Below are 16486 nucleotides of genomic sequence, written 5' to 3' on the forward strand. Positions count from 1 at the left end.
TGTCTCTAACTTCAGCATTTCCATTCTTGAATGAAATAACTTTAAAGACAACTTCCAGAATGAAACATTTGAACAAATATATAGCAAGAGGTTCAACTCTATCTCTTTTGTCTTTTTATAATATTATGTACCGTCTTTCCTGGAAAATAAAATAGGGTCATATTAATTTTTGCTCCAAAAACGCATTAGGGCTTATATTCAGGGGATTGTTCATGTACGGCAATCTACATTTATTCAAATAGAGACATGTTATCTTCTGGTTGTTGCACAATGGTGGACAGCAGGGTTTCAGTTTACTGGGGCTCATTTTGGGCATAGAGCTTATATTACAAGCATCCTGAAAAATCATAGTAGGGCTTATTTTCAGGAAAACAGGATATATTTATTATCTCATTCATGCTGATTTGCATGTATTACTACCCAAACTGCTCTGTTCTGTTTTTATTTGTTCTACATTCACACTATGCATATAAGCCCATCCAGCTGTGGGCCATACAGTGGACCCTCGACTTACAGATGGCTCGACTTACAGACTTTTCGAGTTACAGACTTCTCTGGCTGCAAAATTTAGATTCGACTTGCAGCCAGAGAATCGACTTACAGACCAGAAAAAAACCAAAATGGAATAAAAATAGAATAAAAACCACTGGTTATGGGATTAATCGGTTTTCAGTGCATTGTAGGTCAATGGAGATTCGACTTACAGACTTTTCGACTTGCAGCCACCATTCCAATACGGATTAATTCCTTAAGTAGAGGGTCCACTGTACTGTTCCATGGTACTCGATTAAACCTATGACCACTTTCATTTCATCTTCTGTCCCCTTCCCCTTGTTTAAATGCCTGCCATGCATCTGAAGAAGTGACTGAAAGTCCATAAAGTTAACACAGAGCTATTTTGTTGTTTTTATTACAATATATGAAAAATGAAGATGCTGTTGTCGGTCATTCTGAGAACTGACGCATTAGATTTATAGAAAAGCATTTTATAATTTGCACGCTCTTAGTTGCTTTGATGTACTGTGAAGCAAATTTCTACAAGCACAAAACTGAATGATTGTAGGTTGTTTTTTCTGTAGCTCTTAAATTAGACTTTAGAGCTATTTTGGCTTAAGATGGTATGGAATTTTGATCCTCTAATGAGAAGACACAGCAAATTGCACTAGTGTAGGTCCATTGAATCAATGGAACTTACAGAGGGGTTGACCCAGCAAATCCCCATTGATTCAGTGGGCCACTGTAGTGCAATTTACTACTTTAAACCACAGGATTTTGGTCTTCATATACTTGCTCATAGCAACACTCTGGCTGTTCACTCTTAAGAGGGTGATAGGGAATTGTGAAAAACAAACAAACCCGTGTCCTCTGTGGGTAGGAAGTATATCAAAAGGTCTCTGGGGAATAGACATTTGTTGTTGTTTAGCTGTTAAGGTGCATCCGACTCTTCGAGATCCCATGGGCCAGAGCATGCCAGGCCCTCCTGTCTTCCACCGGCTCCTGGAGTTTGGTCAATTTAATGTTGGAAGCTTCAATGACGTCCAGCCATCTCGTCCTCTTCTCCTCTTGCCCTCACACTTTCCCAACATCAGGATCTTTTCCATGAAGTCCTCTTCTCATGAGAGGGGATAGGCATAAATGTCATTTATAAGCACAGTTAGTGATATGTTACTTACTATTGGGTGTTTTTTTTTTTACTCTGTATGTTAACTGCTTAGAGTAGTGCCCAGCATTGTCAGAAGTATCAAAACCTATGTAATAAATGAAATAAATAAATAAATTGTGCGGCAAATTTCTCCTTTATTCCACAGCAGATCCTGCTGCTTAGCATAGCACAAGTCATCTACTATTTAGTTTTGTTTAACATTTTAGAGTCTTTTGGTAGTTACTCATGCCCTCCCACATCCATGTTCCCACACCTGCAGCTGTGTCTCAGCCTCCTGCCTCAAGCCTTCAAAAAGAGAGTGGTTCCTTAGTTATCTGCACAACAAAGGCACCACACCTGGTGCTTCCTACTGCACCTTCTTTTCTGTGTTGATATAGATTGGGCCTCTGTGTGGATGTAGGCCAGGACTATCTTGGGTCCAAAGTACTTAGGAAAATCAGAGAAGGTATAACCTCTGTTCCAGCTCTGCCTAATGTTGTTCTTCCTTACCTCTCAATCCTCAGCATCCACCCACTCTACCTCATCCTTTTCAAGTTTCCTGACCACTTGCCTGCCTTTTATCCCTTCATTGGGAAACCCCCCTCCTCACTCAACCTCTTTGAGGGTCCCAAATTAATGGTGAATGGCTTCTTGATCTCTGCACCTGCTGTCACAGTGCTGCGTAGTTGCAGGAGAAAGGCCTCCTTTAGAGTGCATTATGGCTAGGCTGGGCCTTTCTTTCTCTGTTTGGTGAGACTGAGTGCCAGTATGGGGCCATTGGTAGCTGTTGTGTGATAGGAACAGTTCTGTCATAGGAATAAATGGTTGGTTGGTTCTGTCATAGAATAAATTCTTTTTACAGGAATTCTTTCATCATACTAAAAAGGCTGCTAAATATTTAACCCCAACATTAAGTTTTAATTTTGGCACTTTATGTGGTGCACAGAATTATACAAAAAATATATCTGAGATCTGATAGCTGGCTAGATAGCTCAGTGAGTTAGGTAGGTTGGGAGTTTGATTCCTCATGGTGCCTCCCATGAGTAGAGTGAGCCTGTGTGGCCTTGGACAAGCTTCACAGTCCCAGGATGCCCCCAGAAGAAGGGAGTAATAAATCACTTCTGAGTACAGTGCTTCCCCGCTTGACGACAATAATCCGTTTCAGCAAAATCGCTGTAGAACGAAATCGTCATCAAGTGAACGTAAAAAGCCCATTGAAATGCATTAAAAACAGCTCAATGCGTTCCAATGGGCAAAATACCTCATCGTAAAGCGAAGATCCTCCATAGGGCAGCCATTTTCCGGTGCCTGTAAAGTGAGGAAACACAGCGGGGAGCCATTTTGAAACAGCAGGCGGCCATTTTGAAACCCAATGATCAGCTGTTTTGATCGTCGTAAAGCGAAAAATCGGTTCCCGAAGCAGGGAACCGATTGTCATCAAGCGCAGGGGTCATCAACCCCCGGTCCGCGGCCCAGTGCCAGTCCGTGGGCTTGCCGGAACTGGGCCATTGACATGGATCTTCGTCCCCCTTGCATGCACCAGGGCGGCGTGTCGCGCTTGTGTAGGGGTGTGTCGTGCTTGCTTGTGCTAATAGTTGGTAACAATGTCCTAGCCATTCCCCTAGAACCCCTTGCAGGAGAGCAGCGCCCCTTCCCTGTGGTGAAGCCAACGCATGGCAGTTTGCCTGGAAAGTGCCAACAGCCCAGTGCCACCCCACCCAGGACGAGCAGGCAGGCGGGAGTGGGAGCGCGATCCTGCTGCTTCCTGCCTGGCTGACTCTTCCCGAGCAGGAAAGGTGGGCTGGGACGGGCTGCACAGGGCGCTGCTGCTTGTTTGCGGAACCTCCGAGGTTCCAGGAGGATGGCTTCCCCACTGCCACCACCCCTGAGTGTGGCTCGCCTTCTGGGGCCTCCCATTGAAGCCTCGCTCCCACCCTTGCTCCGTCACTCATGGCGGCTCTGCCCGGCAGTCCTCGCCTCCTCCTCCTCCCGTAGGGGAAGCATCCCCTGCCACCGGAGGACCACTTCCCTCACCGACGGTCCATTCAGGCGGCTGGCATGAAGGAAGCAGAGCGACTCTGGATCCAGCAGCGCCACAGCCGCCCCTTTGAGGAGCGTCACTGGCCCCGTCTCTGCCGGGGGGCCATGGGGTGGGAGCAGCATCTGCTGCTGTTTGCCGGGCGAGTTGGGTTGGAAAGAGCTGCCAGCCGCCCAAATGGAACTCCCCCCCCCAGTCAAGGCGTCGCTTCCCCATGGGGGATCTGCTCACCTCTCAGATGGGTGAGCCTTTCCTCTCCCTCATCTTGGTGTGCGCCTCTCCCTTCAGCCATGAGCGCTGCCTCGCTTACATCCCCCCACTTCCATCAGTCACTCATCCTCTCTGTCCTCTCTCACGCCCCCTGGAGCTACGCTCCGGGCAGTGCAATTCCCACGAAGTGGGCAGGTTCTTGTAGGAACCCGCTCCACGGAACTCTTCCAAGTCAGCATGGAGGAGAGCTCTCACATTTCTCCTGGGCTAATGCTTCAACCAGGTTCGGAGCAAGCGCTCTCGGTGCTCTGAGAAAAGCAACCCATGAGAGCACATCAACAAAATGAAATGTGGCATTCATCCCTTTCGTCTGTATGCCAAAGTATCTCCTCACCACACTCAACATCTTTTGGGCTTGATGGCATCAACTACATCCGTTCTCCCTCATGTGAGACTAAAACTGCAGGCCTTACAGGCTTGGTATTTGTCCCTATTCGACGCTGTGACAGACAACCCATCAAAACGCCTCCAAGTCACTTTGGAATTGACAAAACAGTTGAAATGGTGGACGTTCATTCCAAATCTTTTAATGGGTCGTCCGATCCATCCGTTACAACTCACAGTTCAAGTCACAACGGACGCAAGCCCCACCGGATGGGGAGCTCATTGTGGCCCTCTCAATATTCATGCTCTCTGGTCCAAGAAAGAGAGTCAATTACATATAAACCATCTAGAGATGTGGGCTGTAATCAAAGCTTTTCATGCATTTTGCCCTCTGATAGCTGGCCGTTCAAGTGGTCACCGACAACACCACAACCATGTATTATATCAACAAACAAGAGGGCACATGCTCAATGTCACTCCTGTACCTAGCAGTTCATCTATGCGAGTGGTGCTATCTACATCAAGTATTTCCTATAGCCATTCATGTATCCACAGGAGATAACAAAGTGGTGGATGCCCTTAGTCGACTGAATATCCATGCACGAGAGGCAGCTGGACCAAGCTGTGTTTATGATGATTTGCAACAGATGGGGATTTCTAAGAGTGGACATTTGCAACTCATCTCAACAACTAATGCAACATGTTCTGTTCCTGAGCAGGAATGGACAAAGCGTCACTCGGAGATGCCTTCATGGTGGAATGGATGGACTGTCTCCTTTACCTATTTCCTCCCATAAAGCAAAAGCAAAGCAAAGCATGCTGCTTATATACCGCCCCATAGCACTTCAAGCACTCTCTGGGTGGTTTACAAGTTAATTATGCAGGCTACACATTGCCCTGCCAGCGAGCTGGGTACTCATTTTACTGACCTTGGAAGGATAGAAGACTGAGTCAACCTTGAGCCGGCTACCTGGGATTGAACCCCAGGTTGTGAGCATAGTTTTGGCTGCAGTACAGCGGTTTAACCACTGCGCCACGAGGCTCTTACCACTAATTCATACCACTAATTCACGAGGCTCATACCACTAATTCAGAGGACCTTAATCAAAATTCTTCAAGTTCACACCAATGCCATTCTGATTGCACCGTGGTGGCCTCGGCAATCACGGTTTACTCTCAAGTTGTGGCAGAGTTGAAATGTTAGTGTAAGAGGGAACAGTGACTGTTTGCTTGGGCTGGTGATAGGGATAATGCAGGAGGAGTCGTTCACAGAGTTAAGCAACAGTCCTAAACTTAGTGCAAAGGTTAGGGTAGTGGTTATCATCCCAGCATCACAGCACACACACAGAGAAAATGTGTTAAGCAGTTTCATAGGCCAGTTAAAAAAGATGTGTCTTCACCCCCTTCCTAAAAGTAAAGAATAAAACTATTCTCAACTCTGGTGGGAGTTGGGAAGAACATTGGGATCAATGTATTCTCGAAGGCTTTCACGGCCAGGATCTGATGGTTGTTGTGGGTTTTTCGGGCTCTTTGGCCGGCATCTTCAGAGGACTGGAGTAAGAAGTCTGTCCATGCTCTGTTGCTGTTTGTTGGATTGTTGAGTATTTATAGCTGTGGGAACAGCTTTTATCATTTTCAGGTGATAGGGTGATGATGGTGATCAATGTGTTTTTGTTGTGGATGTATTGTTGTGATGAGGGGGAGAGATTATCTGTCACTGTGATTGATGGGTGTCTTTAGCTGGTCTTTTTTATTCAATGATCCCTGGTCCTTGTGGCTGAGTAGAGTTCTTTGACCTTTTGCAAGCTGTGTTTTTCAGTGCTGGGAGCCCGGCTTTGTTAAGTTTTAGACTTTCTTCTCTTTATTGAAGCTCTGCTGGTGTTTATAGATTTCAATGGCTTCCCTGTGCAGTCTAACATAACGATTGCTGGTGTTGTCCAGTACTTCAGTAGTTTGAAATAGAATTTCATTTCCAGCTTGTTTTATGTCATGTTCAGCTACTCCTGATTTTTCCGGTTGTTTTAGTCTGCAGTGTCTCTCATGTTCTTTGATTCTGGTGTGAATGCTGCGTTTTGTGGTTCCAATATATACCTGTCCACAACTGCAAGGTATCCGGTATACTCCTGCAGTGGTGAGGGGGTCCCTTTTGTCCTTTGTTGACTGTAACATTTATTGTATTTTTGTGGTGGGTCTGAATACTGTTGCGGTCCGTGACCCCTTTGATGTATGGCGGAATTTATTTATTTTTCTGGGTGGCTGTTTTTCCTCTTCAGTTTGGTGTTGTTTTCTTGGTTTGATTGCTCTTTTGATTTAATTCTTGGAATAGCCATTCGCCTGTAGGGCCCAATTCAGATTGTTGATTTCGGTGCTGAGAAATTGAGCTTCACAGTTCCGATTTCCATGGTCTATCAGTGTTTTGATTATGCCTCTTTTCTGTCGTGGGCGGTGGTTGGAGTTTTTGTGTAGGTACCGGTCTGTGTGGGTGGGTTTTCTGTAGACCTTGTGTTCTAATAAGTAAGTTTTGCTTATGACCATGACATCTAGGAACGGGAGTTGGCCCTCTATTTCTTTGTCCATGGTGAATTGTATATTTGGGTGGATGCTGTTAAGATGGTTTAGAAATTCTTCCAGTTTTTCTTCACCGTGGTTCCAAATTGCAAAGGTATCATTCATGTATCGGAACCAGACTATGGGTGTGAAGGGTGCCAAAGCCAGGGCCTGTTTTTCGAAATGTTCCATGTAGAAGTTTGCTATAACCGGGCTGAGGGGGCTCTCCATGGCCACTCCATCTGTCTGTTCATAGAACTCGTTATCCCACTGAAAGTAGCTGGTCATTAGGCAGTGTTGGAAAAGGGCCTTGATGTTTTCTGGAAAGATCTGCCGTAGGAGTGTCAGAGTGTCCTTTATCGGTAACTTGGTGAATAGGGATACTACGTCAAAGCTAATCAGTCTGTCGCTGGGCTTGAGTTTTAGGGTGCTGATCTTGCTTATGAAATGTCCTGAGTCTTTGATGTAGGATGAGGTTTGTCCAATGTGAGTCTGTAGGAGGGTGGCTAGGTATTTTGCTAATTCATATGTCGGGGAGCTGATGCACTTACAATGGGCCTGAGTGGCATTGAGTCTTTGTGGATTTTGGGGAGTCCGTATAGTTTTGGTGGGAGAGCTTCTGTCTTGAAGGTTCATTGAAGGACGTTGGGGTGCAGGGAGGAACTCTTGATCAGCATGTTTGTTTGTTTTGTGAATTTGTTGGTTGGGTCCCATTTCAGTTTTCTGTATTTATTTATTTATTTGATTTATACCCCGCCCATCTGATCTAAAAGACCACTCTAGGCAGCTGTAGGTGGTGGGGTCTAGAAGTTCCCTGATTTTGTTCTTGTATTCTTCTGTTTCCATGATTACTGTGGTGTTGCCTTTGTCTGCTGGCAGAATGATGATGTCCGGATCTGAGTTTAGGGACTTGATAGCATTTCTGTCCTTTCTTGTTATGTTGCTTTTGGGGTTTTTTGCTTTTCGTAGGATCCTTGTCACTTCACCTCTTATTTCTTCTGCTATAATGCTGATTCCACGTTGGCAATGATGTCTTCCACAGGAATTTTACTGGGTGTGGATCATTTCTGCAATCACGCTACACTTAAATATCTTTTATGTGCAGTGCAACTTCTGGGACAATTTAACACCACCATCTGAACTCAGGTCACAGACCTGGGCTTGTCTGTGTAACTTGGCAGTACAAAAATGGGTGGGATATTCTGCCCCATCTCTGTTTATGTAAAAAGATGGGTTTGTTGTAATTATTGGAGTGATATTATCCTTAGTTAACACTAATATCCTCAGCAGGATGATTTATGAGATTTGTTTGACGAGGGAGATGTATTGGGTCTAGTATATTATTGTTAACTGACAACAGGAGTGCTTTGCACTAATCAGGTAGTATACAAATAACTGAAACAAACAAATGGCCTTGGGCCAGGGTACCTTAAGACTTGTTTTCGCACAGGTTTTTCCCCCCCTTCATGTTGTAAGAAGCTAAAGGGAATGTCTTGGGAGGATTGAAGCATACTACCTGCTCATCAGACCATTGCTTCTTCTTTGTGGTCTCTATGACTGCACACAGTTGGGTTGTACTATGCTGTGCTGGACCTCTCAGAAGTTTCTAGAGCTTAAAGACGTGATTAGTGGGACATTCCCCCGTGGAGCGCATGCTCTGTCTATCTGAAGTCCTCTCAGTTCCTTTTAGCCACCACTTAGGTTAGACTTCTTTCGACATGCTAGGGCAGTGGTTGGGGAACAGGGGTAAATTACCCCAAATTGGGTAAACGTTAAAATCCTGGGGGTAATGAGCAGAGTGCTAAAGTGATAGGGAAAGCCCCCCCCCAATTCTGTGTTGGCTGTCTGTAGCAAGTATGTCATTGCTAGCACCACTCTGGCAGCCACTGATGATGATTAAATCCTCTGTGAGCTAGCAAAAATTGAATGCAACTTGCTAGGCACATTGGGCACCTTACTACTGCCTATACCACACCATGGCTGGAGTGCCATGTGTTCCAGCAAAAATAGTGCACATCTTTATCAAATTTGGTGCATCTTGCTAGTTCGGTACACAGCCCATGTAGATTCAATAATATTTTAAATTCAAATAATGTATGATTTCCTTCCTTTCGAATCAAGGGGGGAATGTCGGTGTATATAAATTTTGGGGATGGGGGTGGGGTAAAAGGTAAAACAGTTCCCTGACCCCTGTGCTAGAGCTACCTGCTTATCAGACCATTGCTTTTCCTGGTTGTTACCATTGGTGAGGACTGGGCTTTGAGGGAGAAATTATTTCTGTTTATCATAAAGAAGATGATAATTACACTGCAGTTGGGGGTAATAAGAGTTAGAGTCTTCAGTTTTAAATAATTTCACTGACTACTTAATCTGTAGTTTTTGAGCAAGAGTGGAGCTTCAGCACTTGCATGAAATTATTATTTGAATCTGTTTCAAATTGTTTTCCTATCTTGGTTTGGGAAAGGAACAGCTTGTTCACTTTGATGAATGGCATATGGGGGGGGGGGGAATAGGGGAAAGGGTGGCCATACTGTTGATCCTTCTGGACCTATTAGCAGTTTTCATAAACTTGTCTACAGTATCCCTTTAAAGCCACCCATGTTTGTTGCATCTGCTTTTGGAAGAGAGGTACAAGAATTCCATACTTTAATTACATGCTGTGTGAAGACATACTGTGTTCTATTTGTTTGTCTCAAATCTCATCCAGAGGTTTGGGCTAAAGTATTGTAAGTATGTGAATGCCATGCATCTCTACACAGATGCTTCTTAAATCCTGAACAGATATCTGGATGCAGTTTCAAAACGAATGGCAATTTTGGCATGAATATGACTTCATTGCACTGTTTTTGAGTCAAATGCACTCCAAAATTGCTGTAATCAGCAACAGTTGGCCACTGATTATGATGTTAGTGCTGTTGCACATGTGGCGCAACAGGATTTCAGCCACTGAAAGTCCATTAACTTGGGAAGACTTTCATTTCTACCTTAACCTCTGGAGAGTGGTCCATCCATCCAGTATGTTCTCATGCTCTAATTCCCACAGCTTGAAAGTTTGGGAAAGTGTTTTACCCTTGTACACTGCTCCAGTTCATGCTTCCTCCTCCTTTCCTTTACTTCCTGTAATTTTCTCCTTCAGTTCTTCCTTTCTTCAAACCATGATCTGCTGTTTAGATTGTGTAAGCTTTATGGGTTTTTAACTTCCAAAGTAATCTCCTAGTTTCAATTTCATTTACAAACTGAGCAGTAGTAACTAGTTTGGGCATTTTGGCAGATTGGGGATAGAAAGATAGCAGAAATGGATTCAAGAAGAAGGTAGAAAGGGTAATGTATGTTGGTCTTGTCTTCTTGGTGACCCGATCAGTGATTTCAATGACCATTTGAATCCAGGCTTCATTTTGTGTTGACTAAATAAAAGTATGGTGATTTTTAAAAATATTTTACATCAACATTTGGGCACTGATCGTACTTCTGCTTTTAGATTTTTAACTTTAATTGCTTGCAGTGAAATCAAAGATTGGTTTCAGCAAATATGGAGATAATTAACTCTTAATAAAATGTTCAAGTCCATAAATAATCTCATTGAGTTTGAATGGTGACATTTAAATTTATCGTACAGGTATCACCTTCTGTAAAAGTTGTGGTCTACTTTTGCCCTCTTTTCTAGGTATATTTGTTACAGCTATTATGAGAATTGTGATGCATGTAGCAGTTTTGTACGAAAACGTTTAGAATCACAGTGACTGTAATGCAACAAAATTTTAATGCAACATATATTACGATCTATGGAAAACACTTTTATAGAACCTGTTTTTCTTAATATGACTGTAGTCTTTCAACTCAGATCTACTGGTCTTGTAAGCTCTGTTAATTCAGTCTTCTGAAGCAGTTTCCAACTGCAGTTCCCAGAAGCCTTCATCATTAGCTATTCTGGGTGGGGTTTCTGGGAGTTGCAGTACAAGAATACCTGGTTTCCCAAGGTTGGAAATCACTGTTTCGAAGTTTTGAATTAAAGGTTTTGTTAATAAGCTTCTAAAGTAAAGACATTTATTATTTCTTTGGCATTTTAATACAACATGGTATTCTACATAGTTAGAAAATTGTTGCTTTTCATTTCAGTTATCTGGAAAAGTATGAGAAAGTACATCATTTTGGAGAGGATGATGATGAGGTACAACCAGGCAATCCAAAGCCACAACTTCCTATAGGTGCAATTCCATCTTCTTATAATTACCAGCAGCACAGTGTGTCAGGTAAATTTTGACAAAATAATTAATAGTAGTATTATTTGTTTTAGAAATCTTGGGAATAATTGTTCCTAAAAGTCTATAGATATATTACTATTAATAGTGTATTTTTGTTTTTATAAATAGATTTCCTTCGACAAAGTTATGGGCTATCTATGGACTTTAATTCGCCAAATGACTATAATAAATTGGTGCTCTCTCTATTATCTGGACTCCCAAATGAAGTGGACTTCGCTATTAATGTGTGTACTCTTCTGTCAAATGAAAGCAAACATGTTATGCAACTTGAAAAGGACCCCAAAATCATCACTTTATTACTTGCTAATGCTGGGGTATTTGATGACAGTAAGTTTATAATTTGAGTATGCTTTAAAGGCTAAATGTACTGCCATATATTAGTGATCCCTTGCCATTTCTCTTTTGTTCCTGCATGCTATCGCCATTTCTATCTCCTGTCCTTGCATCAGAGCAAGCATTCATCCAGTCCAGTGGTTCCCAACATTTTTCAAGTTGTAATCCCCTTTTAAAATAGCCAAGTAAAAAGGCATTTTTAATGTGTTAGTCATCCCTTCTTAGAAAGTATATGCTTCTTTTTTTCCCCAGTGGGCCTGTTTTTCATAGATACACGTACATGCTAACTTCAATATCCTGCTTTGAAAGGTGAAGGAAGAAATTACTGTAGGCCCCCAATATCTGCTGATGATTGATTCCAAGCCCCCCCCTCCCATGGATACTGAAAACCATGGATAATAGAGAACGTTATATATAACATGATAAAAAGGGGGAGTAAACTGAAAAAAATTGTCACATGCACTTTCAACACTGGCCATTAGAGGGCATGATATCCCATGTTATATATTCTTCACTAAAAAGTATTAGTAACTGTCTCTGGCTCCCTCTAGTGGCTGGTTCTAGGTGTGAAAATGGTTTTTTCTGGATTTTTTTCTTCTAATATTTTAAATATTTTCAGACAGTGGATAAGAGAGTCTTACTGTATTAAACAAAGATTACAACACATATAAGGTGATTTGCAACCCTCCAGAAAACACTTTGCAAACCCCTTGTGGGGTCAGGACCCCCAAATTGGGCAGCACTGATCTAGTCTGATACCATGTTTCTAATACTGGGTATGTAGATAGTTCAGGAGAGCTTACAATATAGCACAAAGACAACAATCTTCCTTGCTGAATATCCTCTCAGCAACTCGTTATTCATTGAAGTACTGTAGATAGTAGACTGGTTAGTCTAATGCTGTTCATAGCCACATATATAGCAATCTTACATTAAAGCAATTCAGGCTGCAATCCTATATGTAGTTTCCTGGAAAGAAGCCCTACTGAACTCTATGAGACTTAGTGATCACCACTATGTGTTCAGTCAGTTTAATTTGCGGTTCTAGTACGAGGGAAAGAAAACACTCTTTATCTGGTTTCTCTTTAACATATATAGTTTTATAAACTTTGCCATAGCTTCTGTTTGGCAATTCTTCCTCCTTAATGTAAATGGTACCAAACCCCATTTCCCCCGCTAACCTAAATAATATCAAATGTCTTTTCTTACAAGCAAACTGCTCATTTTTGCTTCCCCTTTTTACACCTTTTACACCTATACAACTCCCCACCCCAGATGTGACTACATCATTGGTTTTATATGAAGATGTTATTTTAGGGGGTGTTTTCATTTCAATTCCTTTCCTAATATTCCTCAGCATGATATTTTCCATCTTTTTCAAATTGTTATGTGCAAATTAACACTGTGTTATTAAGAAAAAGATACACAGGAAAAGTTGGTTACATGCTACAGTATATGGTTTAAAAATTGTGCTGCTTATATACCACCTTTATATACCACCTCATAGCACTTAAAGCACTCTCTAGGTGGTTTACAATTTAATAATGTAGGCTACACATCCGACATCCCCACGCCTAGCAAGTTGGGTTCTCAATTTACCGACCTTGGAAGGATGAAAGGCAGAATTTGGGCTGCAGCAAAAAATACCAGTGGCTTAAATATATATAAAAAAAAACAATCTACAAGCATGTTCTATAATGGATACTTAGTGGGAGAGTCCTACTGATGTTGCAAATCACTGATATTATTAAAAATGGAGGTGGGCACAAACTGGAAAAACAGTGAAAGTTCAGGGTTCACTGCTAATCACAAATCATTCACTTTCACTAATTTTCCAATGAAAAGGACCATTTTGTGATTTGTGCAATTTGGGACTTCTGGGAGCTGGCTTTAGTGCTGACTAAAGAACACTTTTCTGGGGGAACTGGCTATAATGTGGATGTCCCAAATCCAATATTTACCAAACTTGGAGGGGGTAGGAGGAGTTTGACATCTCTAACTCATGTAAAGGCCATTTTACTGCTCCTGGAAGTCCCAAATTGCATGAACCACAGAGTGTACAAATCTCCAATGCCGACAATAGTTCAGCATTTCATTTCCTTCTGGGCAGGCACGTTTCCCTAAAGTGCCCCCAAATGAACCATGAAATGGTCTGATTCATTTTTTATTTTATTTTATTTTTGCTTCATGGTTCATTTTGTGCCCATCTAATTAAAGCCAAAGGCAATTTTGACAAGATTTTGTCATCTCAGTAACATGATCCCATGTTTAGTCCAGTTCTTCTCTCCAGCACTGCTCAGCTGGGAATCTTTAAATTCTAATTCGACCATGAAAATTACATCATGTAGAACTGTCCCATTTTCATTTCCTTCATGATGTTCCAGAGTGAATTTTATTTAAATCAAATTGATTTAAGACATAATTTAATTTTTTTTCAAATTAGGTTTTTGATTATTTAAATTTTAAAAATCATGATTTAAATCAATTAGATTTTTAAAAAATCATTGATTTTTATCCACCCTGTGATGTTCTGAATTTCATGCTAATATGAATATTCTGAGCATCTGTTATTATAACAAAACATATGTTACTTTATCCCTGGATCTATTGATTGTGAATTGTGTACAAATTTTGGTTAAACTCATGAAATCTGGGAACAATGAATTAATTTTGTAATCTGTGAATCAACTGAAAAGTACTTTTGAAGAAATACATTTAGAATTTTATAGAATAATATAGCTATTAGGTCTCAGATAACAATGCAAAATGATTAAATTTTATCCTTGAAAGATAGCCAGATGAAATCTGAGAGTTTGGAATTACCTGCTTTCTGGCTGAAAACATAAGAAATGTCCCGTGCATTATGTTTGGTTTCTAGGAAAGTATCTTATTCAGAGTACTTAGACAACATTATACTCACTCCAGAAAAGAGACCATGGGAGAGACACTTTTATCACATCTGCCTAAAAACATGTGTCATATTGGCCCATCATTTGCAGACATGTATTGTGCAGAGTAGATACTAAGTTAAGAGTTCTTTTTGTCATTATCAAAGTTATCAATGTCTTCAGAAGTTATATATAAGAACTCTCCAGTTCTTAAAAATCACGTATCTCAAAAACCTGACATTTTAGCTGTGTGATGACTTCCACTTTAATGTTCTATTCATTCATATCCATTCACTCTAGAATCAGATTGTGTCCCGGAGATGTATTTCCCCTCCTTATTTAACTTAAGTTAAAGTCCTTTTTCCTATACAGCATATTGCCCATTACCTCCTTTGTATCTTTTCCAGTCATCATTATTTATTTCAAGACAGTTCTGCACTTTTGAAAATTAAAATGCAAAATTCAGATCAAGAAAGCAGAAAAACAAGGTTATGCAATGAAGCAAACTATCTTAAAAGTTAAATACATAATGTTTTAAGTATAATACAGTGGTGCCTCGCTTAACGATTGCCTCGTTTAGCGATGAATTCGCATAACGATGTGTTTTTTTAGAAAATAATATGCACCGTATAACGATGTTTCCTATGGGCGATTTTCGCTTAGCGAAGTTTGGGACCATGCTTCGCATAACGAATGCGATTTTAGGTCCCCTGCTTCACTTAACGATGTTTCTTTTTTCAATTTAAAAAGTGTCTTAGAAGGGTCAAAACGGCCCTAAATGCTTGGATTCGTTAGAGGACCCCCTAAGTCATGTGCAAACCTGATTTGGCTTTGATCTGACTTTTCGTTAATTTATGGTGAATTTTTTTTTCGGCCCATAGGAACCAATGGACCTGTCAAAATCTGACAGCTCCATGCTTTCCTATGGGGGAGAAAACAATCACCATAAATTAACGAAAGTTCAGATCAAAGCCAAATCAGGTTTGCACACGACTTAGGGGGTCCTCTAATGAACCCAAGCATTTAGAACAGTTGCTGAGTCTTCGTTAATTTTTTGTGAATTTATTCTTCCCCCATAGGAAATAATGGAGCTGTCAGATTTTGACAGCTGTCAAAAGTTGGGGGGAAAAATTCACCATAAATTAACGAAAAGTCAGATCAAAGCCAAATTAACTTTTGCATCCGTTTTAGAGGGTGCAGAAGCTAATCCAAGCATTTAAAACCATTTTTGACCCTTTTATGACACACTTAATTTTGCAAAAATTGACTTCGCAAAGCCATTGAAATGTATTGAGTCAGCTTCAATACATTACAATGGAGGAAACATTGTATCGTTTAACGATGTTTCCTATGGGTTTTTTCGCTTAAGGACGGCAATCCGTGCCTGTTGGAACGGATTAACCGGTTTCCAATGCATTCCTATGGAAAATGGTGTTTCGCATAATGATGTTTCACATAACGTTTTTTTTTTGAACCAATTAAAATCGTTATGCGAGGCACCACTGTATTTGAATTGTCATATCATAGAGTTTGTTTCTCAGCAGAGGTTATCTTATTGGGTTTTTGTTTTTTCTTTTTCATTTGGCCTGTTGTGTATGAAGCTTTTCTCTTGTTCTTCAGAATTAATAGCATATTTTCTGACGTTCCTGTTAAAAGTAATCCAATTCACATAGCTTTTGAATTGTATTCCATTAATGGGCTACTTATCTATTTTGAAAAGAAAATAATCTTCTCCAGTCTGCATTGTAATCTGTGATCTCCTATATGAGGCAGAACACACCGTTTAAAATAACTTTCAAATGAACAGTAATATTAGTTTTATAGTAAAGCAGTATATGTTGCAACTGAATTAGATTGGTTTGTCCCAGTACCAGAAACTTACTTTGATGTTTTCCAATAACAGTAGTATTGTGAAAGCTCTTTATAGACATTTTAAAATTGTAACTTTAATGCTTTTTAACTCATAGCTTTAGGTTCATTTTCTACTGTGTTTGGTGAAGAATGGAAGGAGAAAACGGATAGAGATTTTGTTAAGGTAATTTTTAAACATATGGTTTGAAAACAAATTGTCAATAATACTTTGTTTATGAGAGAACCTTACTGTTCAACAGTTCATTTTAGCTTAACACAACTAAGGAAACCAAGAAAAGAATACCTGGAAATGGAATGGAATAGAGATCAT

At 40.8% G+C, this 16486-nt stretch overlaps 1 protein-coding gene across 3 annotated transcripts in view; it reads left to right on the forward strand.

Annotated features, from left to right (window-relative positions):
* The window catches only part of ARID2 (AT-rich interaction domain 2), a 146095-nt gene that overhangs the window by 63427 nt on the left and 66182 nt on the right, over nt 1-16486 (forward strand). For all 3 annotated transcript variants that reach the window (XM_020795508.3, XM_078376880.1, XM_020795513.3), the window contains 3 exons: nt 10938-11071; nt 11192-11410; nt 16272-16339. In XM_020795508.3, the coding sequence (XP_020651167.3) occupies nt 10938-11071; nt 11192-11410; nt 16272-16339 (421 nt within the window). The remainder of the gene's footprint in view (nt 1-10937; nt 11072-11191; nt 11411-16271; nt 16340-16486) is intronic.

The sequence above is a fragment of the Pogona vitticeps genome, chromosome 5 (genome assembly GCF_051106095.1).
Source record: "Pogona vitticeps strain Pit_001003342236 chromosome 5, PviZW2.1, whole genome shotgun sequence".
Taxonomy (NCBI): domain Eukaryota; kingdom Metazoa; phylum Chordata; class Lepidosauria; order Squamata; family Agamidae; genus Pogona; species Pogona vitticeps.